Source organism: Acomys minous (assembly GCF_964271855.1).
Source record: "Acomys minous genome assembly, chromosome: 17".
NCBI lineage: Eukaryota > Metazoa > Chordata > Mammalia > Rodentia > Muridae > Acomys > Acomys minous.
This window is the reverse complement of record NC_140500.1, coordinates 52,798,203-52,820,364: the sequence shown is the minus strand read 5'-3', so window position 1 is coordinate 52,820,364 and position 22,162 is coordinate 52,798,203. Positions and strand designations below refer to the sequence as shown.

The 22,162-nt window shown below is 40.7% G+C and overlaps 1 protein-coding gene and 1 pseudogene across 2 annotated transcripts; one reads left to right on the top strand and one right to left on the bottom strand.

Moving 5' to 3' along the window:
* Positions 1-5,394: 5,394 nt before the first annotated feature.
* LOC311588151 (mitogen-activated protein kinase 13-like) lies at positions 5,395-6,571 on the top strand (annotated as a pseudogene). The gene has a single exon. The product of its transcript is annotated as a mitogen-activated protein kinase 13-like (transcript).
* Positions 6,572-20,943: 14,372 nt separating this feature from the next.
* Positions 20,944-21,870, bottom strand: LOC311588150 (vomeronasal type-1 receptor 54-like; the record flags this gene model as incomplete). The annotated part of the gene is made up of 1 exon (XM_084765634.1): positions 20,944-21,870. The coding sequence occupies one exon, from the start codon at positions 21,868-21,870 to the stop codon at positions 20,944-20,946; it is 927 nt and encodes a 308-aa protein (XP_084621760.1).
* Between the last annotated feature and the right edge of the window lie 292 nt (positions 21,871-22,162).

Below are 22,162 nucleotides of genomic sequence, written 5' to 3'. Positions count from 1 at the left end.
TTTAGTATAAAGTATCCTTCCTCATCCCTTTTGATTAAATTTGGTTGAAAATCTATTTTATTAGATATTAAAATGGCTATACCAGCTTGCTTCTTTTTTATTTTTTTATTTTTAAATTAATTTATTCATAATACATCTCAGTTATTAGCCCATCCCTTGTATCCTCCCATTCCTCCTTCCTCCCACTTCCCCCCTACTCCCCTCCCCTATGTCTGTGTCTGAGGGGGACCTCCTCCCCCTGTATATGCTCATAGGGTATCAAGTCTCTCTTTGGTGAGATGCCACCAGGCATCTCCATCCAAGGGACATTTTCAAATATGGGGCACCAGAGTTTGTGTGAAAGTTAGATCTCCTTCTCCACTCAACAGTGGAGAATGTCCCGTCCATCGGCTAGTCAGGGTAGGGGTTCGAGGTTTACTGCCTATTTTTTCCTTGGCTGTTGCCATAGTTTGTGGAGGACCCCAGGGCCCAGACTCGCTGGATCCTTCTATTTCCTCTTTCTTCCAGGCTTCTCACACCTAAAGTCTCAATAGGATGTCCTCCCCTCTTACCCACTATCCTGGTAGGTACAGTTTTTCATGGGGACATACACCTTGGACTAGTGTCTCAATATAAGAGCCCCATGTCTTAATTGGGTTATTTGGTTTGGTGATGTTTAATTTCTAGAGCTCTTTATATATTTTGGATGTTAGACCTTTGTCAGGTGTAGGCTTGGTGAAGATCTTTTGCCAGTCTGTAGGCTGTCATCTTGTTCTGATGACAGTATCTTCTGCCTTACAGAAGCTTCTCAGCCTCATGAGGTCCCATTTATTAATTGTTGACCTTAAGGCCTGGGCTGTTGATGTTCTGTTCAGGAAGTTGTCTCCTGTGCCAATGTGTCCCAGGCTCTTCCTCACTTTTTTTCTAACTAATTTAGTGTCTCTGGTTTTATGTTGAGGTCTTTAATTCACTTGGACTTCAGTTTTGTGCATGGTTATAAATATGGGTCCAATTGCATTTTCTACATGTAGACATCCAGTAAGACTAGCACCATTTGTTGAGGATGCTATCCTTTTTTCACTGAATAGATTTGGCTTCTTTCCCAAAAATCAAGTGACCATATATGTGTGGATTCATTTCTGGGACTTCAATTCGATTCCATTGATCCATCAGCCTGTTGCTGTGCCAGTACCATGCTGTTTCAATTGCTGTTGCTCTATAGTACAGCTTGATATCAGGTATGAAGATTCCTCCAGATGATCTTTTATTGTATAGGATTGTTTTAGCTATTCTGGGTTTTTTGTTTTTCCATATGAAGATGAGAATTGATCTTTCAATGTTTTTTTAAAAAATTGTATAGGTATTTTGATAGGGATTTCATTGAATATGTAAATTGCTTTTGGTAAAATGGCCATTTTTACTATGTTAATTTTCCTGATCCATGAACAAGGGAGGTCTTTCCATCTTCTCATGTCAGCTTCAGTCTCTTTCTTCAGAGATTTGAAGTTTTTTTCAAATAAGTCCTTCACTTGCTCCATTAGAGTTACTCCTAAATATTTTATATTTCTTCTGGCTATAGTGAGGGGCATAGGTTTCCTAATTTCTTCCTCTGCATGGTTGTCATTTGTATATAGGAAGTCTACTGACATTTTTTAGTTAATTTTGTATCAAGCCATTTTGCTGAAGGTGCTTATCAGCTGTAGAAGTTCTCTGGTAGAATTTTGGGGGTCATCTGCAAATAGGAATAATTTGATTTCCTCGTTTCCCATTTGGATCCCCTTGATTTCCTTTTGTTGTCTTATTGTTCTGGCTAGAACTTCAATAGCTATATTGAAGAGCTATGGAGAGAGTGGGCAGCCTTGCCTGGTCCCCTATTTTAGAGGAATTTCCTTGACTATCTCTCCATTTAATTTGATTTGGGGTATTGGCTTGCTGTATATAGCCTTTATTATGTTGAGGTGTGTGCCTTTGATCCCTGTTCTCTCCAAAACTTTAAACATGAGTAGGTTTTAGATTTTATCAAATGCTTTTTCTGCATCTAAAGAGATGATCATGTGGTTTTTTTTTCAGTTTGTTTGTAAGGTAGATTACATTGATGGGTTTCTGTATAGCAAACCATCCCTGCATGCCTGGAATGAAGCCTGGTCATAGTGAATGATATATTTGATGTATTCTTGTATTCATTTTGTGAGTATTTAATTGTGTATTTTTGCATCAATGTTCATAAGAGAAGTTTGTCTGTAATTCTCTTTCTTTGCTGGGTCTTTGTGTGGTTTAGGTATCAAAGTGACTGGGTCTCATAGAATGAATTTGGTAATGTTCCATCCATTTCTATGTTTTGAAGTATCTTGAAGAGTATTGGTATTAGCTCTTCTTCGAAGGTCTGGTAGAATTCTTCACTGAAACCATCTGGCCCTGGGCTTTTTTTTTTTTTGATTGGGAGACTATCAATTATTGCTTCTATTTCTGTGGAGGAAATGGGACTATTTAGTTTGTTCATCTGTTCTTGATTCAACTTTGGCAAGTGGAATTGATCAAGAAAATTGTTCATTTCCATTAGATTTTCAAATTTTGGGGCATATATGCCTTTAAGTAGCATCTTATGATTCTTTTATTTCTTCAGTGTCAGCTGTTATGTCTCCCTTTTCATTTCTGATTTTGTTGATTTGGATAGTGTCTCTCTGCCTTTTAGTTAGTTTGGCTAACGGGTTGTCTATCTTGTTGATTTTCACAGAGAACCAGCTCCTGGTTTTGTTGATTCTTTGAATTGTTCTCTTTATTTCTAATTTATTGATTTCATCCCTGAGTTTGAGTATTTCCAGACATCTCCTCCTCTTGGGTGTTTCTGCTTCTTTTTTTCTAGGCCTTCCATAAGTGTCATTAAGTAGCATATGTGGGATGTTTCCAATTTCTTTATAAAGGCACTTAGTGCTATGAATTTTCCTCTTTGCACTGCTTTCAATGTGTCCCACAAATTTCTGTATGTTTTTCCTTCATTTTCATTGAATTTCAGGAAATCCTTAATTTCTTTCTTTAATTCTTCCCTGACCCAGGTGTCATTAAGTAGAGAGTTGTGTAGTTTCCATGTGTGTGTAGGCTTTTTGTTATTTCTTTTGTTGTTCAAGTCCAGCCTTAGACCGTGGTGATCTGATAGGGTACAAGGTATTTCAATCTTCTTGTATCTGTTGAGGCTTGTTTTGTGACCTACTATGTGATCAATTTTGGAGAAGGTTCCATGGGATGCTGAGAAGAAGGTATAATCCTTTGTGTTTGGGTGAAAAGTTCTGTAGATATCTGTTAGACTCATTTGATTCATGACATTGTTTAATATTGTTTCTTGGCTTAGTTTCTGTTTCAATGACCTATCATTCAGTGAAAGTGGGTTGTTGAAGTCTCTCACTATTTATGTGTGGGGATCAATGTGTTGTTTTAACTTTGTTAATAGTTCTTTTAGATATGTGGGTGCCCTTGTATTGGGAGCATAGATGTTCAGAATTGTGATGTCCTCTTGGTTGACTTTCCCTTTGATGAGTATGAAGTGTTCTTCCTCATCCTTTTTGATTAATAAAGTCTGTTTTTTAGATATTTAAATGGCTACACCAGCTTGCTTCCTGTGACTGTTTGCTTGGAATATCTTTCCAACCTATTACCCTGAGGTACTGTGTATCCTTGTGGGTCAGATATGTTTCTTGAATGCAGAAGAATGTTGGATCTTGTTTATGAATCCATTCAATAAGTCTGTGTCTTCTTATTGGAGAATTGACACCATTGATGTTGAAAGATATTAATGACCAGTGACTGTTAAGTCCCTTAATTTTGATGTTGGTTATAGTAGAAAGTTTGTGTGGTTGTGTTTTTGTGGTGGTGTAGTTATCTATTTCCTGTGTAGTTTGGTTGTAGCTTGTTCCTTTGGGGTAGAATTTTCCATCCAGTAAATTCTGTAAAGCCAGATTTGTGGAAAGGAGCTGTTTGAATTTGTTTTTGTCATGGAATATCTTGTTTTCTCCATCAGTGGTTATTGACATTTCAGTGGGTATAGTAGTCTCACCTGGCATCTGTGGTCTCTTAAGGTTTGCATGATCTCTGTCCAGGCCCTTCTAGCTTTTATGATCTTTGCTGAGAAGTCAGGTGTAATTCTGATAGTTTTGCCATTATATGTTACTTGGCATTTTTCTTTTGCCACTTTTTGATTATTGTGTGATGGAAAGTTTTTTCTTTTCTGGTCTTCTCTATTTGGTGTTCTGTAGGCAGGCCCCTTGTATATTTATAAACATCTCCTTCTTTAAATTGGGGAAATTTTCTTCTATGATTTTGTTGAAAATATTTTCTGGTCCAGGCAGTCAGGCATCTTCTCTTTCCTCAATGCCTATTATCCTCAGGTTTTGTCTCTTCATGATGTCCTTGATTTTTTGGATTTTTGTGTCAAGAATTCATCAAATTTAGCATTTTCTTTGATGGTTGCTTCAAGACTTATGATTGTATCTTCTAGTCCCAAGATTCGTTCCTTCATCTCTTGGATTCTGTTAAATAAGCTCGTCTCTGTGTTGTTTGTTTTCTTCTCTAAGCTTTGTCTTTCCAATTTTTCTTTTTTTTTAAAGGAAGCTTACATTCTTTTATTATAAACTATCTTTTAAACTATTCTCTTTTATTATTATTATTATTAATTTATTCTTGTTACATCTCAATGGTTATCCCCTCCCTTGTATCCTCCCATTCTTCCCTCCCTCCCATTTTCCCCTTACTCCCCTCCCCTATGACTGTTCCTGAGGGGGATTACCTCCCCCTCTATATGTTCATAGGGTATCAAGTCTCCTCTTGGTAACCTGCTGTCCTTCCTCTGAGTGCCACCAGGTCTCCCCCTCCAGGGGACATGGTCAAAGGTGAGGCACCAGAGTATGTGAGAAAGTCATATCCCACTCTCCACTCTACTGTGGAGAGTGTTCCGTCCATTGGCTAGATCTGGGTAGGGGTTTAAGGTTTACTGCCTGTATTGTCCTTGGCTGGTGCCTTAGTTTGAGTGGGACCCCTGTGCCCAAATCTGCCTATCATAATGTTCTACTTGTAGGCTTCTAGGACCCTCTGGGTCCTTCTACTTTGCCTTTCTCCCATGATTTTCTCATCTAGAATCCAATTTTTCTTCTGTCTATCATTGTTTCCATTTTCATCTTCAGATCTTGAACTGTTTTATTGATTTCCTTCATATGTTTGTTTGTATTTTCCTGAATTCCTTCCAGTGTCTCTATATAGGTCTCTTTTATGTCTTCTACCTGTTTGGCTGCATCTTCCTGCATTTGTTTATGAGTTTTATTAGTTTCCTTCATTATCATCTTCATTACTAAGGATTTGAGGTCATTTTCTTTTGCTTCAATTCTCTGTGTTGCTCTCTTTGGGATAGCTGGGATCTGGAGGTGCCATATGATTTTGGCTTTTGTTGTTCATGTTTCTATGCTGGCCAACCACCTATACACATTTAAAAGAAAGCTAGTTTCGGGGACCCCTGGGCCAAGATCCTATGGGCAGCCAAGGCATCCACCGCTGTGCAGGGCTGCAACCACTGGGTGTGGGATAAGCCTCACCCAGGGCTTCAAAAAGACAACATGGGAGCTACCCAAGACCTACCTGGTGCCCATGTGCATCAGCAGTGGCCCCACAGTGTGCTTGGTCATTGACAAGCAGGCAGGGGAGAAGGTGGACATCAGGAAGCTGAGCCCTTCCAGTCTGAGGTCTTCGCCAAGCATGCTTACCATGAGATCCTACTGCTGAAGCACATGCACCATGAGAATGTCATCAGGCTCCTGGGTGTCTTCACCCTTGCTTCATCCCTTCAAAACTTCCATGATATCTACCTGGTGATGTCACCCACAGGGACATGAATAAAGTGAATGAAGACTGTGAGCTGATGAATATCTTAGATTTTGGGCTAGCATGGCAGGCAGATCCAGAGATGACTGGCTATGTGATGAACCACTGGTACTGGGCCCAAGATGTAATTCTCAGCTAGATGTATTATAACCAGACACTGGACATCTGGTCTTTTGACTGTATCATGGCAGAAATGCTGATCAGAAAGACAGTATTCAAGGGGAAGAGCTAGAGGGACCGACTGACCCAGATCCTGAAAATGACCGAGGTGCCAGGTGCTGGGTTTTTGCAGAAGCTGAAAGACAAGGCAGCCAAATCCTATATTCAGTCCCTGCCACAGAACCCCAAGAAGGATTTCACCTATATCTTGCCACATGCTGGCTCCCAAGATGCAGACCCGCTGGACAAGATGCTGGCACTGGAAGTGGAAAATCATCTGATTGCTGCTTAGGCACTTGCTCACCCCTTATTTGAACCCTTCTGGGACCCTGAGGAGAAGACTAATGCTCAACAGCCATTTGATGATGCCATAGAACATGAGGAACTCCCTGTGGATGAATGGAAGCAACACATCTACAAAGAGATCTTGAACTTCAGTCCTGTAGCCCAGAAGGACTGTCAGCAACAAAGTGGCATGAAGTTGCAGTGACTGTCCAGTCCCACCCACAGCTGAGCCCAGGAGACAGGACCACACTCTGCCTCAGGACCAATATTTTTGTCACTACTTATGTCTCAGGGCTTACAGGATGTTCCTCCTTTCTCACCACTGGCTTTATTCATGGATAGATTTCTTTTTCTATCAATCCTTTTTCTCTTTTACCTGGTATTAGGAGGCTTAAAGAGTAGAGAAAAGGGCTGGAGATAAAAGGACACACAAAGTAGCAAAAACCAAGCTACAAGTGGCACCCAACATGGGGCTACACAGATTGGGAAAATTGATTTCAAATGCTGAAGATGAAACAACAGGGGACGAAGGAGTGGATGTTTTGTTTCAAGATAACAACAAAATAAATTATTGTGTCTGCTTCCACTGGGCTATCCTTTGCTGTGCTCCCAGAGTGGATTTCTGGTTTCTTTTTCTTCTTCCTATATTGTTTCAAAAAAGGTTGGGAGAATGGGTTAGCAGTTGGAAAATCGCAGATATAAGTAAAAGCACTTGTAAAGTGTGGAACACCAGAAAAGGTAAAACAAAAAGATTCAGTCTTGGTGACTGAACAAGAGAGTGATAGTGTCTCCCAGGAGGAAAGAGGGAAAGAAACTTCACTGGAGGGGTTTGCAGAGACTGAGGCCCGTTCAACCAAGGACCATTCATGGACAGGATCTAGGCACCTTCACAGATGCAGCTGATGGGCAACTCGTGCTTCCTGTAGGTTCCCCAGTAGAGGGAGCAAGGGGTGTCTCTGACATGGACTCTGTTGCCTGCTTTTTGATTACTTCCCCTTGGTAGGGCTGCATTGCCAGCGCAAAGAGGAATAGAACGCATCAGTCCTGATGTAAATTGATATAGAGGGTGGGTTGGTTGGGTGATTCCCTTTTTCTGAGGAGTAGGGGAGGGGAATAGGGGGATGAGGGAGGGAAGGTAGGACCTGGAAGACAGGAGAGAGGGGGCTATGATTGGTATGTAAAGTGAATAAGCAAATTAGATTTAAAAAGAATCTGTACCTGAGAGCAGTTGGGTCAGAGAAAAGCTGAAAAGGTGGGAGAGAAATCTGATGAACCAGCCTGTTCTGAGAGAAAGAATTAATCTTGAACCAACCATGCCAACAGAGTAGAAGGAGATGTGTTCCAGGGTTATGAGATCACCACCATCAGCTTTTCTAGCAGTCTTATAGCACATGCCTACTAATGGTGGAGAACAAGATTATGACAAGATAGGATGGTGTCCTGTAGAAATGATAATCTAAGGAATTTTTAAAAGGCCATGATTCCACATGAGAGGCACTTGCCATATGTGAAACAAATTCTAAATAGCTGGCAACTCAAAATAGAACTATTTCCCAAGACTAAAAAGAATTGATGACAACTGTTCTAGAGGCTGGTCTGCAGTTGCAATGGTTAACATAGTGAAGGGAAGGAACAAATATTGGAGAAAGAGATAGAACAAGGGGAATGAATATGGTAAAAGATCAGTTGCTGAGTGAAGGGTTGCAATTCGATACACAAGAACAGATTAAATCTGATGATAATACCATAGAACAATGTCACTTAGCAGCTTTAAAAGCTTGTGACAAAGTCAAGGATTCTGAGGAAAAGTCCAGCTAGTTTACAAAGATTATACAAGGCTCTGGAGAAACCTTCACTGATTTAAAAAAGTTAGTCACAGCTATGAACAAAGTCATTTGCTACAATACAAATTTATCAGTTAGGCCTAAGAAGTAAATTGACACAGGGAGACAAAAGTATACTTTTAGGCTGTCAGCTCTACCCTGGGCAGAAACTATACTAATACAAATCTATTCCTAAACCATGGTAAACAAACTACTCTAAACTGATATATAATACATATACCCCAAGCATTTGCCACTGTGATGCTCATCTGGCCATCCTCTCCTTCTTCCTCCCCAGTCAACTGTCTCTCTCTCCAACTGCCTCTCCTCTCCTCCCCTTTCTCCTCCTCAGGATCCACCTTCCACTCTCTCCTTCTGCCCAGCTCATTGGCTAAGCAGTGCTTTATTGACAGTTCTTACATCCATTCACAATACCTCCACAATTCCCCTTTTTAGTCTAATTAAAAAAACTTTTATCTATACATTTATATCATTACATCAATATACAATGTACATACACAAGAACCACAAAACAATTGTTATATTTATGTTATACTCATAATGTTTTGCTGTCTTTAACCCCATCAAAGACTTGAGAAGGAATAAAATAAATTAGCTGAGTAAATAAGAAGTGCAGATTAGCAGCTTCCAAAATAAAAAATTACAAAAACACCTTGCTGCCTGAACAGTCAACCAAAACTTTCCAACATGTTGAAGCATCATCTTCAGCCTTCTAGCCCAATATATCTGACAGACATATTTGTAAAGCAGGGACTATTGAGGACTTGCCTACCCTGTCTTGGCAGAGTTTGGCTGTCAACTCTACCAACATCCATGTTTGCCCATTTCAGACAGAATTCTGTCTATGGCAGAAAACAAGGAAATTTTTGCCCAGAGACTGGTTTGCTACATCTGAAGCCATCTCCATAAGAAGGTTCCTCGATGGTCATTACCTTCTTTGAGGCAGGCTGGGTGTTTCCAGGAGTCAATCTGTCTCAATTTCAAAGAATCCTCAAAACAAATAAAATTTCTTTTAATGCCATATGCTGTAGGTCTCTGAGGTTTTTGAAGGCTTTATCTAAATATTTTACCTTATCTATCTATTAAACCTAGGATGTATAGTCTTATGATAAAATTCAATAGTACAATGAATTAAAAATAAACTTAATCTACATCAATATCCAATATTCTATACCAATTAATTAAAAATAGCCTTGTGAGTAACAATTAAGGCCTTAAGTTGAAGAATAGATTCAATAATCTACCTTTTGTCCTATCATTCCTATATATTATATATTCTCAGAGACAAATCCATGAGTCCAACTTTGTTCTCTCTCTGAACAAAACCAATAACAACACAATCAATTCCCAGTGTAGATAAACATCCATAGCCCAAAACCTTATCCAACCTCCCTTTAAGGAAAATGGGATGGCATTTTCTTTTTAAAGCTTCTTCAGGCTGATTTCGGATGGATAATACCTATACAGGGGGGCAAATAAAACTGGGAAAATGGTTAAACAAGCTAGAGATAGCATTTCTGGTCCAGTCTCTAAATGCTGAGAAATTCAGGCTTAATAAAAGTCCTGTGTGGGACAGTCTGAAATGCTGGATCAATTGGAGTCAGGAGTTTTCTCCAAAGCTGTCCTGGGAGATGTTCTGTTCTGATTATGAACATCAACTGATGCACTTGTGGATGGAACACAAAGAATGCATGATGTCAGCATATCAGCATGCTGGAGGATGAATCCTGTCAGGTCTGATCCAGCATTAGTGATTGCTGATGCTGCTCCTGTCCAGCAGGAACGACACCAACACCGGGAATTCTTCTTGCAGCAGTTTTATTCAGGATCCTGGAGTGACCCCAGGAAAAGCTCCCATAGAATCTTTTATAGTGTGCCTGTCCTATCAGAAACTGCCACTTTGCCACTCCTGGTTGGTGCATTCGGATCACACCACCTCACGCCATGCCTTGTCAGATCACACCACCTGATGCTATGGCTTGTTTGAATCACGCCACCTCATGCCATGCCTTCAGGCATGCACATAAGGGGCTTGCTCACTGCGCATGCGCATAGGGATTATGCACTGCGCATGCGCAAAAAGGGGCGCACTGCGCATGCGCAAAGGGACGCATTGCGCATGCGCAAAAGGCTTTCTCACTGTGTATGCGCAAAAGGGGGCGCATTGCGCCAGTGAAGCAGCAGGGGGCGCTGCTATCTGTGGCTCTCCACAGTTCCCCCTTATTCATTAAATTTTGAGCAAGTGGCACAGAGAATGCCTGGTAGGTTGTCCCCCCTGCACTGGAGAAATAGGCTGACAAGATGGTTGACCATTGGCCTTATAGCCCATCCCCAACTTCTTCTTCTTCTCCTCCCTCACTTTATTAGAAAAGGAGGTAGATGGATCCATCATATATAGGTGAGCTTGGGTCCCCGAAGGGAGCGGGCATTAACCAGAGGGGGGAAGCATTGACCTGATCCTCCTGGGGCCACATTGGCCTGTCAAGATGTCTTTTTGAGGAGGAGAGGGGGGTCCTGATCTGCTGTCTGTGGGCATCCCCAACATACATCGAACAAGACAGTTTCCGACATCAACCTCTATGCAATCAGGTTTACTTCTCAGGGGACTCAGAGTCGGACAATTGGGTCCTCCTCCTGTGGTACCTCGTCCTACACCCCTTGCAGGTGCCCATGCCTTATGGCAGGCAGTATCTGAGTATATGCCATTCTCACCATGCCAAGGAAGGGGAAACGGAAGCACATTAGTGTCATGGCCTTGGTCTGCCAAGTGCATGGGGGATCTATACCCGTCATTGACTACTTCTCTATCATGCCAAGCCACATTTGAGGAGATTGCCCAGCCTCCAGTGCAGCAAATGCTTGCATCACAGAGGCCTGCATGCGATGTTGGCAGGCGTGCATCCTGCATATGCACCAGAGTGCTAGGCAACTGACAAGGACCAGACACACTGTCAAAGCTTTTATTCCCGCCCATTCCTGCCAATGAGAGAAGGCGTTCTGGAACCACTGCGACAGCCCAGAGACTATGGAGACGTCAGTTCGTGTAGAATTGATGTGCACCGTGGAGAGACGCAGTTCCTGCAGGGGACTATCCAGGCTTCTGCTCCAGTTACCTGCAAGATACTGGGAGAGACTGCTAGACAAGTTAATAATCTGAAAACATAAGCTTTCTTTAAGGGGAAAGCCCATATTTTCTGTATCAGGTGAAATCTCTTTTGTTAACGAAACATTGGTGGTGAAGATTCTTGGGAAAATTGCGGTTATATGTTTTGGAAAACCCGACAAGATTCCTCCACCTGTTTGATCTTTTGCCGGGAATAAATTATGACAGCTAGGAAGAATGAGCAACTGCGCTAGATGGTCACTGGGCAAAATTGCGCTCATCCCACGAGGAGATGAGATCATAATTTTTACAGTGCCTGTATAATCTGAATCAATTACACCGGGATGAATAATAAGGCCTTGCAATGTAGTAGAACTACGGCCAATTAGTAGTCCCACTGTGTCTTTTGGTAGAGGGCCAGTGAAATCAGTGGCTACTAACTGAGGCCCCATTTGTGGGGTCAGTACGAGTCTGGTGGTGGAACAGAGGTCGAGGCCTGCACTCCCTCTAGTAGCTCTCTGGGGCATTGCCATTCTATGGGAGAACGCAGACTCGGCCACTGTTCTGGAGCTCTGGTCTCCTCCATTGCCCCATATATTTGAGGGCCCTGAGGACGAGGGCCCCGTGTCCCATTTTTTGGCCATGCTCCCCTAAATCCTGCCGCTAGTGGTTGACCATTAATGTCTTTTAATGATCGACATTCCCTCACCCAATGATTTCCTTTCCTGCATTTGGGACAGAGGCTAGGTATACGTGAAGGAGGATTTTGACTAGTCTGATTAATCCCCCTGGGACACTGGTGTCTGAAATGTCCTTCTTTGCCACACTTGAAGCAATTTTGAGGACCAGTAATTCCCTTTCTATTCCTTCCCTGGGCTGCCTGCATCACGGCTGCAGCCAATCCTGTATTTGATAATGGTCCTCCTATCTCTCTGCAGATCTTTAACCACACATCTAAAGATTTATGTTTGTATGGATTTATAGCTTGTCTACACTCCTTGGTACATTGCTCAAAAACAAGTTGTTTTATCAAAGGCATTGCAGTATCTGGGTCGCCAAAGATCTTTCCAGCGGCATCAACTAATCTGGCCACAAAGTCGGCAAATATTTCATTGCCTCCTTGAATAATTTTAGTGAGATTTCCAGATACTTCCCCTCGTTTAGGAAGGGCTTTCCATGCCCTTGTGCTAATAAAATTAATTTGCTCAAAAACTTGCGCCGGATATCCTGTCTGTTGGTTAGTGAAACGTCCCTGCCCCATAAGCATATCCTGGTCCCATGCCGGTTGTCTGTTAGCTGCATTGGCAGTTGCCTGCTCAGCTGAGAACTCAATGTAATAAGCTTTCCAATCTAAATAGGTGCCAGGCGAAAGGCAGGCTCGTGCTAAATTTTGCCAATCTGAGGGTGTCATGCAATATCTCCCTAGGGATTCCAACTGTGCCATAACAAAGGCTGCGGTCGTGCCATAAGCACGAACAGACTCAGCCAGTCTTTGGACAATTTTAAAATCCAAGGGTTCGTGATAACGATTCCCTTGTGCATTCTGAAAAACTGGGTAACAATGAGGGGCATTTTGCAAATGAAATTGCCTCCATACCTCAGGACAGGCAGACCTACCTCCCCCTGGTATATGGGGCGGGGGTCTTATTCCGCCTGGAGATTTAGGTGGCTCTAGTTCAGGAGCTGAACTGCCACTTCGCCACTCCTGGTTGGTGCATTCGGATCACACCACCTCACGCCATGCCTTGTCAGATCACACCACCTGATGCTATGGCTTGTTTGAATCACGCCACCTCATGCCATGCCTTCAGGCATGCGCATAAGGGGCTTGCTCATTGCGCATGCGCATAGGGATTACGCACTGCGCATGCACAAAAGGGACGCATTGCGCATGTGCAAAGGTTTACTCACTGCGCATGCGCAAAGGCTTTCTCACTGTGCATACGCAAAAGGAGGCACATTGCGCCGGTGAAGCAGCAGGGGGAGCTGCTATCTGTGGCTCTCCACAAGTGATTGGTACTTTTGTTCTGAAATTATATAATTTCTCACAAGCATTAAGAAATTAAAAAAACTACAAATGCATGAGGTGTGCAGGATGCACAGAACAATCGAGGCTAGTACTGTAGTTTGAATTCATGTATTTATAGCCTGACTTAAGTTAGTTGTCTCCTTTTCATCCAGGTCTGTTTTATTTTGATCTCTTTCAAAAAAGAAGTATAATATTACCATTACCAAAGAACATTCAATCATCATTTAATAGAAATCAAAACAAAATTGTATAGTTCTTTTCTTTTTTACTTTTTTTTCTCCTTTATTAATTTATTCTTATTACATCTCAATAGTTATCCCATCCCTTGTATCCTCCCATTCTTCCCTCCCTCCCATTTTCCCCTTATTCCCCTCCCCTATGACTGTTCCTGAGGGGGATTACCTCCCCCTGTATATGTTCATAGGGTATCAAGTCTCTTCTTGGTAACCTGCTGTCCTTCCTCTGAGTGCCACCAGGTCTCCCCCTCCAGGGGACATGGTCAAAGGTGAGGCACCAGAGTATGTGAGAAAGTAATATCCCACTCTCCACTCTACTGTGGAGAGTGTTCTGTCCATTGGCTAGATCTGGTTCTTAATGTCCTTCTCTAGGCTCTGTGGCACCTGATGGGTAGGCTAGGCCACTACCTCTCTCTGGAGAAAATGCATGCCATTTTTGAGACAAGTCGATTGCCCTGAGCAAAAGAAGAGACATTAAGCCTTAATTAAACTTATGCATACCCTAGGCATCTTGTACCTGAGTTTTCACATTTTTTGAAGGTGTTTTGTCTCATCCCTTCTTTCCATGGAGTATTTTGTGTTTTGATGTCTCCTGTGGTTTTTTTGACCAATTATAACTGAATCATGATTATTTACTTCTATGTCTGAAGTAATTTTAATCCATTCATGAAGAGGTGCAGATCTTACCCTCAAGGGCCTTTTTACATTCAGCACTTGCATTTTAAAACACTAGAGATGGAAGTAGAATTTCTCTAGCATTTGAATCTGCTATGGTTCTATTCAAAGCTTTAATTATTCTCTGTAAAAATTCAGTGAGGGTTTCATTTGAACCTTAGGTTATTTTTGTAAATGATTCCATTTGTCCTTGTTGTTCAACCTTGTCCCAAGCATTCACAGCTATTGTTTGACATTGTTCTAAGACATTATCATCAAAGGCAACCTGTACTATTAATTCAGAATATGGGTCTTCACCTAGTAACTGATCCTTGACAATATCAATGCCTCTAGTCCCATTACACTGCTCCGTAAATGAGGCCTCATCTTCTCATCATGCCAGCCATTGTAATTGGGGACCTGGCTCTACTTTGGCAGTCATTAAATCTCTCCAATCTTTTGGAATTACACAATTCCATGTGGCTCAATTATTAAGTATCTGTCTAACATACAGTGAGTGTAAACCATAACTGCTTATTGCCTCCTTAAACCCTTTTAATTCTTGTGCCTCTATAGGTTGCCAATCAAAACCTTGATAACCTTGTGGATTTTCCACATCTCCTAGTGGTTCTCTTATGAAGGCTGGGAAAATCATTTTTGTTTTTGTTTTTAACAAATAATGACTTCCTTGTAGTCTTGTTACAAAATTGTGTTGTATCTTCTGACCTTTTTCCTTCAGTTTCTCTCTTAGTTATAATTCTTTCTACCTTTTCTTTTAAGGTTTGTTTCCAAATTTCATATTTTTCATTTTGCTTTGTCTCTCATACTCTAGTATTTTCCTCAGTCCAATCTATAAAGTTTTGTCATTTCTTTTCTAAAGCCGTTCCCTCTCTCTCGGTATTATTATTCTTAATTATAATCCTTTCTAACTTCTCTTCTAAGGTTTGTTTCCAAATTTCATGTTTTTCATTATGCTTTGTTTCCCAAACTCTAGTATTTTCCTTAGTCCAATCCATAAATTTTTGTAATTTCTTCTCTAAAGCCTTTTATTTTGAGAATTATAGAAAGCTAGAATAAGTAAAATAAAAATCGTTGTCATAATCAATAGCATGATTTCTCTTTCTCTTATTTGTAGCATAACATTATGTAAAAGAGCATTTAACAAGGCCCCAAACCTTTGTGTTAGTGTGTCTTCCATCTTTAAACCAACAAAGTATAACTTCTCTTTGGGAGCTGTTTCCCCACCAAATTATAATAAAGTATTCTTTTTCAAGGGTATGGATACACTCCATACCCTGGTCACCACTTTGTTACAATGCAAATATATCAGTTAGGCCCAAGAAGTAAATTGATACAGGGAGACAGAAGCATAGTTTTAGGCTATCAGCTCTACGTTGGACAGAAACTATACTAATACAAATCTATTCCTAAACTACGGTAAACAGACTACTCTAAACAGATATATAATACATATACTCCAAACATTTGCCACTGCAATACTCATCTGGCCATTCTCCCCTCCTTCTTCCTCCCCAGTCAACTGTCTCTCTCTCCAACTGCCTCTCCTCCTCATGCTCTTCCCAAGGTTCCACCTTCCACTCCCTCCTTCTACCCAGCTCATTGGCTAAACAGCACTTTATTGACAGTTCTTACATCCACAATCATACCTCCATAATCATATGAGACCCTGATACAAGGCAGGTGTTGATAGAGACCTTGGTGTATGAAAATGTAAATACTGAATTTAGAAAAGCTATGGGACTTTTAAATGTGCAAGCAGCCACATGGATGAGTGGATAAGGGATACAACTGATGTCAGTTCTAAGATGTGTACCATCCTAATATCACAGGTCAAATTATAACTAGAGATCTCTAAAATAAAAAATTCACAGTGCTTTAATTGTGGGAAACTTGATCATTTCCAACAAAATTGTGAACAAGACATCTCTAAGAGCAATGGCTTTTTGAAATGTAAACCAGAAAGAAGGCCTAGTCTTCCAGGGGATGTGCAGGCAATGTGGCAAGGGTTGCCATTGGACCAGTGAGTATAGGCCCAAGAATAATACACAAGGTAATGTCTTACTATCAGAAAATGGCCTTGGAGACATGGGCTAGAGGCCCTGCAGCAAAAATATAGGCCTTTTCAGCCAAGAGCAGCCAAGAGTCACCAAGTTATAGGGAAGAAAACTGTGTAATTAAATCAGTCTAGATACTATAAAGATGTGTTACTATCATAATAGAAACCAGTGGAAGTTTTGCATTGAGGATGCACATTGTCCAGGAGATGAAAAGGTATGGATTCACCATCAAAACTTGTAAACAGTAAAACTGAGCAAGGGGGGGGGTCTCCTGAAAACCTTGGCACCTTGCCAAAAAAGCACTCAGTTCATTGAAAATGCTTCTGTTTATAATTTCTCACTACACCCTGCATAATTGTTGGCTTACCAAGGGGCATGCAGTGCCAATTTTGGTATTTTGGATTCTTTTAAAAAACAGTAATATTATAAGAATATGTTCTTGTTGTAATTTCAGGAGTGTGTGCATGGAACTGCTTTGCAGCAGCTCACTATGATTTGCCTCATGCTTTACCATAGGCATGGTTTTGCCAGCTGCAGGTAGTCTCTACAATACTGTGACATTTGGAATTCTGAGGACTTTTCAGAGGGTATATAAATGGTAGGTCCCTAAGAGAGTTGGTGGGACATTGGTTACAAAAATAAGAAGAAATTAATATCTTGCAGGGAAGATCAAACATGCCTCAAGGAGCTAGATGCCTCTAATCAGCAGGAAGTAGTCTAACAATAAAGTTGCCCTTTTCCTGACCTTTGACTTTATTCAGGGATTTCTGTCCTTTCCTCTCTATGCCCTTTTCTCTCTTATCTAGTGCTAGGGTTGAAAGGGAAGAAGAAATGGGGTGAAGAAGGGTAGAAGAAAGAAGAACCCACAAATTACCTAACACCTGCTACATAATACAACGGGGATTTTAAACTTCCTTTATTGCTTTTTGTTTTTCCACTCTCCAACAATGAGTTCTCATGTTCCTCTTGCCATCCACCATCTATCTATTATACACCCACAGTGTCAACCTTAGAACATTAATTCCTACCTTTGTAAGAAACTCATTTACTGCTGAGAACCCATGTTGGTATAGAGTCTCACGGTTTACATTAACTATACATTTATAATTCTTAGGAAAAACATAATATCAAAGATTCTTATGTCCATTTCTTTTATTGAAGACTATAATCTTGAGCATCACCCTTTGTAATACAAAATTATATATATTTAAACAAATATATAGTCTTGTTCCCATATCTCCATCAAACGTAGAACAGTCCATCACTCTGAGATTTCTTGACTGCTCCTACTTTGATCTATGCCCCCCCCATCCCTGTCCTGGATCTCACATCACTCATCCTTTGTCTACTGGATAATATACTCCCATAAAAATGTTAAATACATGAAACAAACCTACAATCTTTGCAGTCTGTCTCCTTTTACTTAGTGCACATAAGATGCATTTTGTTTTGTAGGTATTCAATGTTGACTCCATCTGCTTCTGCATTTCTGTGAGGGAGCACCCTGATTCCTCACACTTAACAGTGACTGTGAAGAATGCTGCTGGCAACACTTGCATGCTGGGGGTGTGAATAGGCACATGTGCTCAGAGAGTTTAGGTGCTACCTAGACCATCTGTTTATTTATTGTTTAGCCTCAGGTGCCATTTTAGATTTATTAACTACCACCTATGTAACTACTACCTATGTAACTACTACCTAGAATTATTAACTACTACCCAGGTACACTGGTTCAGGCCTGTAATATTACCACTCAGGAGTTAGAAACAGGAAGGTCATGAGTTCAAGGCCATCTCTGACTACATAGGAAGTCCAATCCCAGTCAGGGCTACTTGAAACACTGTCTAAAAACAAGCTAACAAGTGAGCAAACCAAGAGAACAGAGCATCCTGCTGAGAGTACAGTTGATACAGAGCTTCACAATGTCATTCACCTTTGTCCTTATCATTTCCACAGAAAAAAAATACTTAAAAAAGATTTTTTTAGAGTTTAAAATGCTGATGTTAACTGTTTGGCATTCGAAGTTTTATGGGTTTAGCCAAATATATAGTCATGGACTCATGTCCCTTTCAAATACAGAACAACCCTTCATCTTGAAAGTCCCAGAATGCACACTTTATTCTTCATTCATACACTTCCCTTGCATCAGCCATCAACACTCAATTATCTGTTGCCTGCCCACCAGTGTTCCTTTGGAGGATATTTTTACGAAGTGATCCAGTGAACACTACCTTGTGGTCTCCTTTTATTTAATGTGATGTATCAGTAACCTATTCTTCTCCCTTGCTTCACAGGAAGTCATTGTATGAAGGTCTGTCTGTCTATCCATTGCTGTGTTGGGGCATCATTGCTCTTCACACTTTACAGCAGCTGTAAAGAATGCTGCTGGAAACACAAGGCTGAAGGGCTGTTTGGATGTTGTTTCACACAATTAATATGGAACCAGGAGTGTGATTGCTGGTTTATATGGGGGAGTATGTGATGCAGCAAGATCTACTGCAGTTTTCTCAAAAGATTCTGAGTTTATCCTTCCCTGTGACCATCAGTGGCTGATGCTGATCTGATGACAAGTACCTCACTGTGGCTCTAATGTTATTCACTTAGTTCACCTAATTCTTTCCATGTGCTTATTGCTGCTTATATATCTCACTTTTGTCAGGTCTTTCCCAAGTCTTCTATCTTTTAAGACATAATATCAAATGCTGAAATAGATTGCATTATGTATCCAAAGATGGCCTTGAAATTGTGATCCTTCAGCATCCTGAATGCTAGGACAAGAGACGTACACCCACATATCTCACTCCCTCCTTGAATTTTCTACATGTGTCAGATGTACCATTTCCCCCATTTCTCCTGTATTTTTGACATCTTAATAATTGCAAATAGCTCTTTATGTTAACCAAGTATGTAAAACTTCATTTTTCTTAACATTTGGCTCAAAATGTAGAAAGTCTAATAGGTTTACATTTTTTCAGTTTGTCTACTTTTATTACACAGTTTTTGTTTTGTATCATTTTAATTTTTATTGTCTGTTTCAAGACAGTGTCTCACTCTGTTCTCTGGCAGTCCTGCAACTCACTATATAGACCAAATTGTCTTGAACTCACAGAGAATCCACTTACCTCTGCTTCTCAAGGGCCGGGATTAAAATGTGCACCACTATATCCAGCTCATCAGCCAGTTAAAAAATTATTTCTTTTTAAAAAAAATCCAAAAATAAAAAACCTTGAAATCAAAGTATGATGATGGCTGTCAAAAGTCAGGAAAATTAAGTGGTATTTAGTTTGTCACATATCCTTGAATTGATCTTCTGAAATATTGGATGATGCATAAGCCTATCACATATATAATATATACCTGTGGAAATCTTGATGTTGTACTTGTTTTTGTAACTAAAAACATATGACAAGTGTGTTGTTTCCAAGTCTTTGACTGCTGTCACAGCTGAGTGACTTTCATGTCTGAATTATCTTGAGTTTCAGAGTTTTACTTAATAAGAAAAATAATCCAGAAAGTAACAGAACTGGAGCTAAGGGGAAGCTGAGAGCTTTTTGAAATTAAATAATGTTGCTTTTGATACAGATTATTAAGTAGCCGAGGCTGGCCTCACCTCACTGTAGCCAAGGCTGGCAGGCCTGAAGATCTTTCAAAGGCTGAGCACAGACTTCTCTGCTTGCTCTGAGCACCTGGGACTCAAACAAGGACTATGAGAAAACACTCATTGTTTGGGTAAATCTGGTATCTTTTAAAGCTTGAAAAATTGAGTTTTGACACTTCAAGATTTTTTTTCACTTTTTTTTTAATTTCAGTGAGAATATACTTCACCGCTGGGTTAAGGTAACTGAGCACATTTGTATCATGATAAAGCACCCGGTACACGAGCGTCTCCCATCTTAAGCACACTGCTTCGAGTCCTTTAGATCTTTACCTACTACCTGCACCTCTTCCTCCTCCTCTTGCACAACCCTCTGCCTCCTACTAGCAAGCTACCAATGGCCTTCCCTCCTGAGCTGAGACAGACACTACTTTTGTTCCTACCCTTGAAAGTCTCTAAGCTCTCTTGTCCTGTTACAGATAGTCCACAGAATTTATTCTACAGAGACTCTCATTTCAGTCAGCATGGCAGCTTCATTGCCCATCTGTGTGGTACAAGTGAAGAATCCCCTTGTCTTTTAAAGCTGAGTAACAGTCCACTGTAGAAAGGCTGTACTTTGTTGATCCATCCTGAAGATGCTTTTTATACAGATTCATTGTCTTTCTGTCTCTGTCTGTCTGTCTTTCTGTCTGTCTCTCTTTCTCTCTCTCTATTTTTCTCTATGCATGTGTGTTTTATGTTTATATTGTGATTATAGTAATAAACATTTACATATCTAGTTGGCAAAGCAGAGATAGCTGAGGGAATTGAGTGAGTGAAGTCTATCATAAACTTTCACATTTTAAAAAGTATTATGGGTAATCCAGGCCATGACAAATGAGATCCACTTTCCATGTCTATCTTGAGGACACATGGGAGAGTATAAAAACTTATGTATCTTGAAGGTGGCTTTTCTTTTATGTCTGGAATCCACATATATCACAATAAGTAGATTTAACAACAATAAATAATAATGACTCTGTATTTTTAATTTAAAAAGAAGATCATATGAGCTGCCCCACAATACATAGCTCTGATGCCATACCACCAACTTAGGGGAACTTATCCATCCTCAAACAATCACATGTCTACTGTCCTGCCATAACATTTCAAAATGTGAATTACACGTTTTTCAGTACTGAGGACCAAAAAAGGACTGACTGTGGCATAGCTATGGCCTATGAAAATGGATATACAATGAAACATAAGATCATCCCTTGATGTTCTTATGTAGGAGAAGATGCTGTCCACCGTGTACATCACCATAAAGAAACTCATGAGGTGCAGAATGGTTTTCATGGCTCTTTGTTCTGGAGATGATTTATGGGAAAGGCTGCTGCTGTGGAGAAACTGGGACTGTTTCTTATGTCTGCATAGGAAAGTCATCATGTACACACTGGAGAGGACCATGAAACCTACAAAGATGACGTCTCTGAGGGTTAGTAGTATATAAACTGTATGCTTCAAAGAGTAACTCATGGGCAGAAGACTGCAAGAGTGAGTGATATATGCAAAACTAGGTGAAGTCAAATTAAGGGTGGCAGCTATATATGCTATAAGGTGACTACTAATGGATGAATAGAAGATGCTCAGGAAAAGAAGGTAACCTAGCATATGGTATGGAGATTTACGTTTGAACTTGGCTAGACAGGAGCTTCTGGGACTGAGGGTGATGGCCTGGAGGATGCTGAGCATGCTGGTGGCACACAGAGAGAGGCTCCTAAGGTACCTGTACAAGAAGAAAACAAGTTTGCATGTGGTGTCATCCCATCTCTTCCATGGAATAAAAATGTCTGTAGCTACTAAACTCATGACGAGCAGCATCAGTATGTGGATTAGGGCCAAGAACCCGATGGATGGGTCAGTGAGTCTGGGCTTCTGGCCATGAATGAACATGAAGATGTGGAAGAGAAGAAGGAAGCTATTGCCTGAGATCCCAATTCCAGCTTCAGAATAAAGAGTGTTTCTTATCTTAGTGTAACCAGACAGTTCACTGAATTTATTCATTTTAAGCCTGAAAGAAGCAGGTAGGAACTGTGTGTGGGGGGGGAGAGAACAGCAAGGTTTCTTATCACAAATCGAGCTTGCTCATCCACTTCAGACAATGGTGGCACCACTACTCTCAGGAAGATGTGTCAATGTTTTGCAGTCCAGCCTTAATACAGTTAAGATCTCTTCCACCTCAAAATGCCCAGAAGCCATGCTCGTTCTCTCCCCTGTTCCAACGTTCATTTCCCCATCAGCATATCAGCTTTCTCCAATATTAAATCTTGTCATGTGTTATGGAAATATTTTTCCT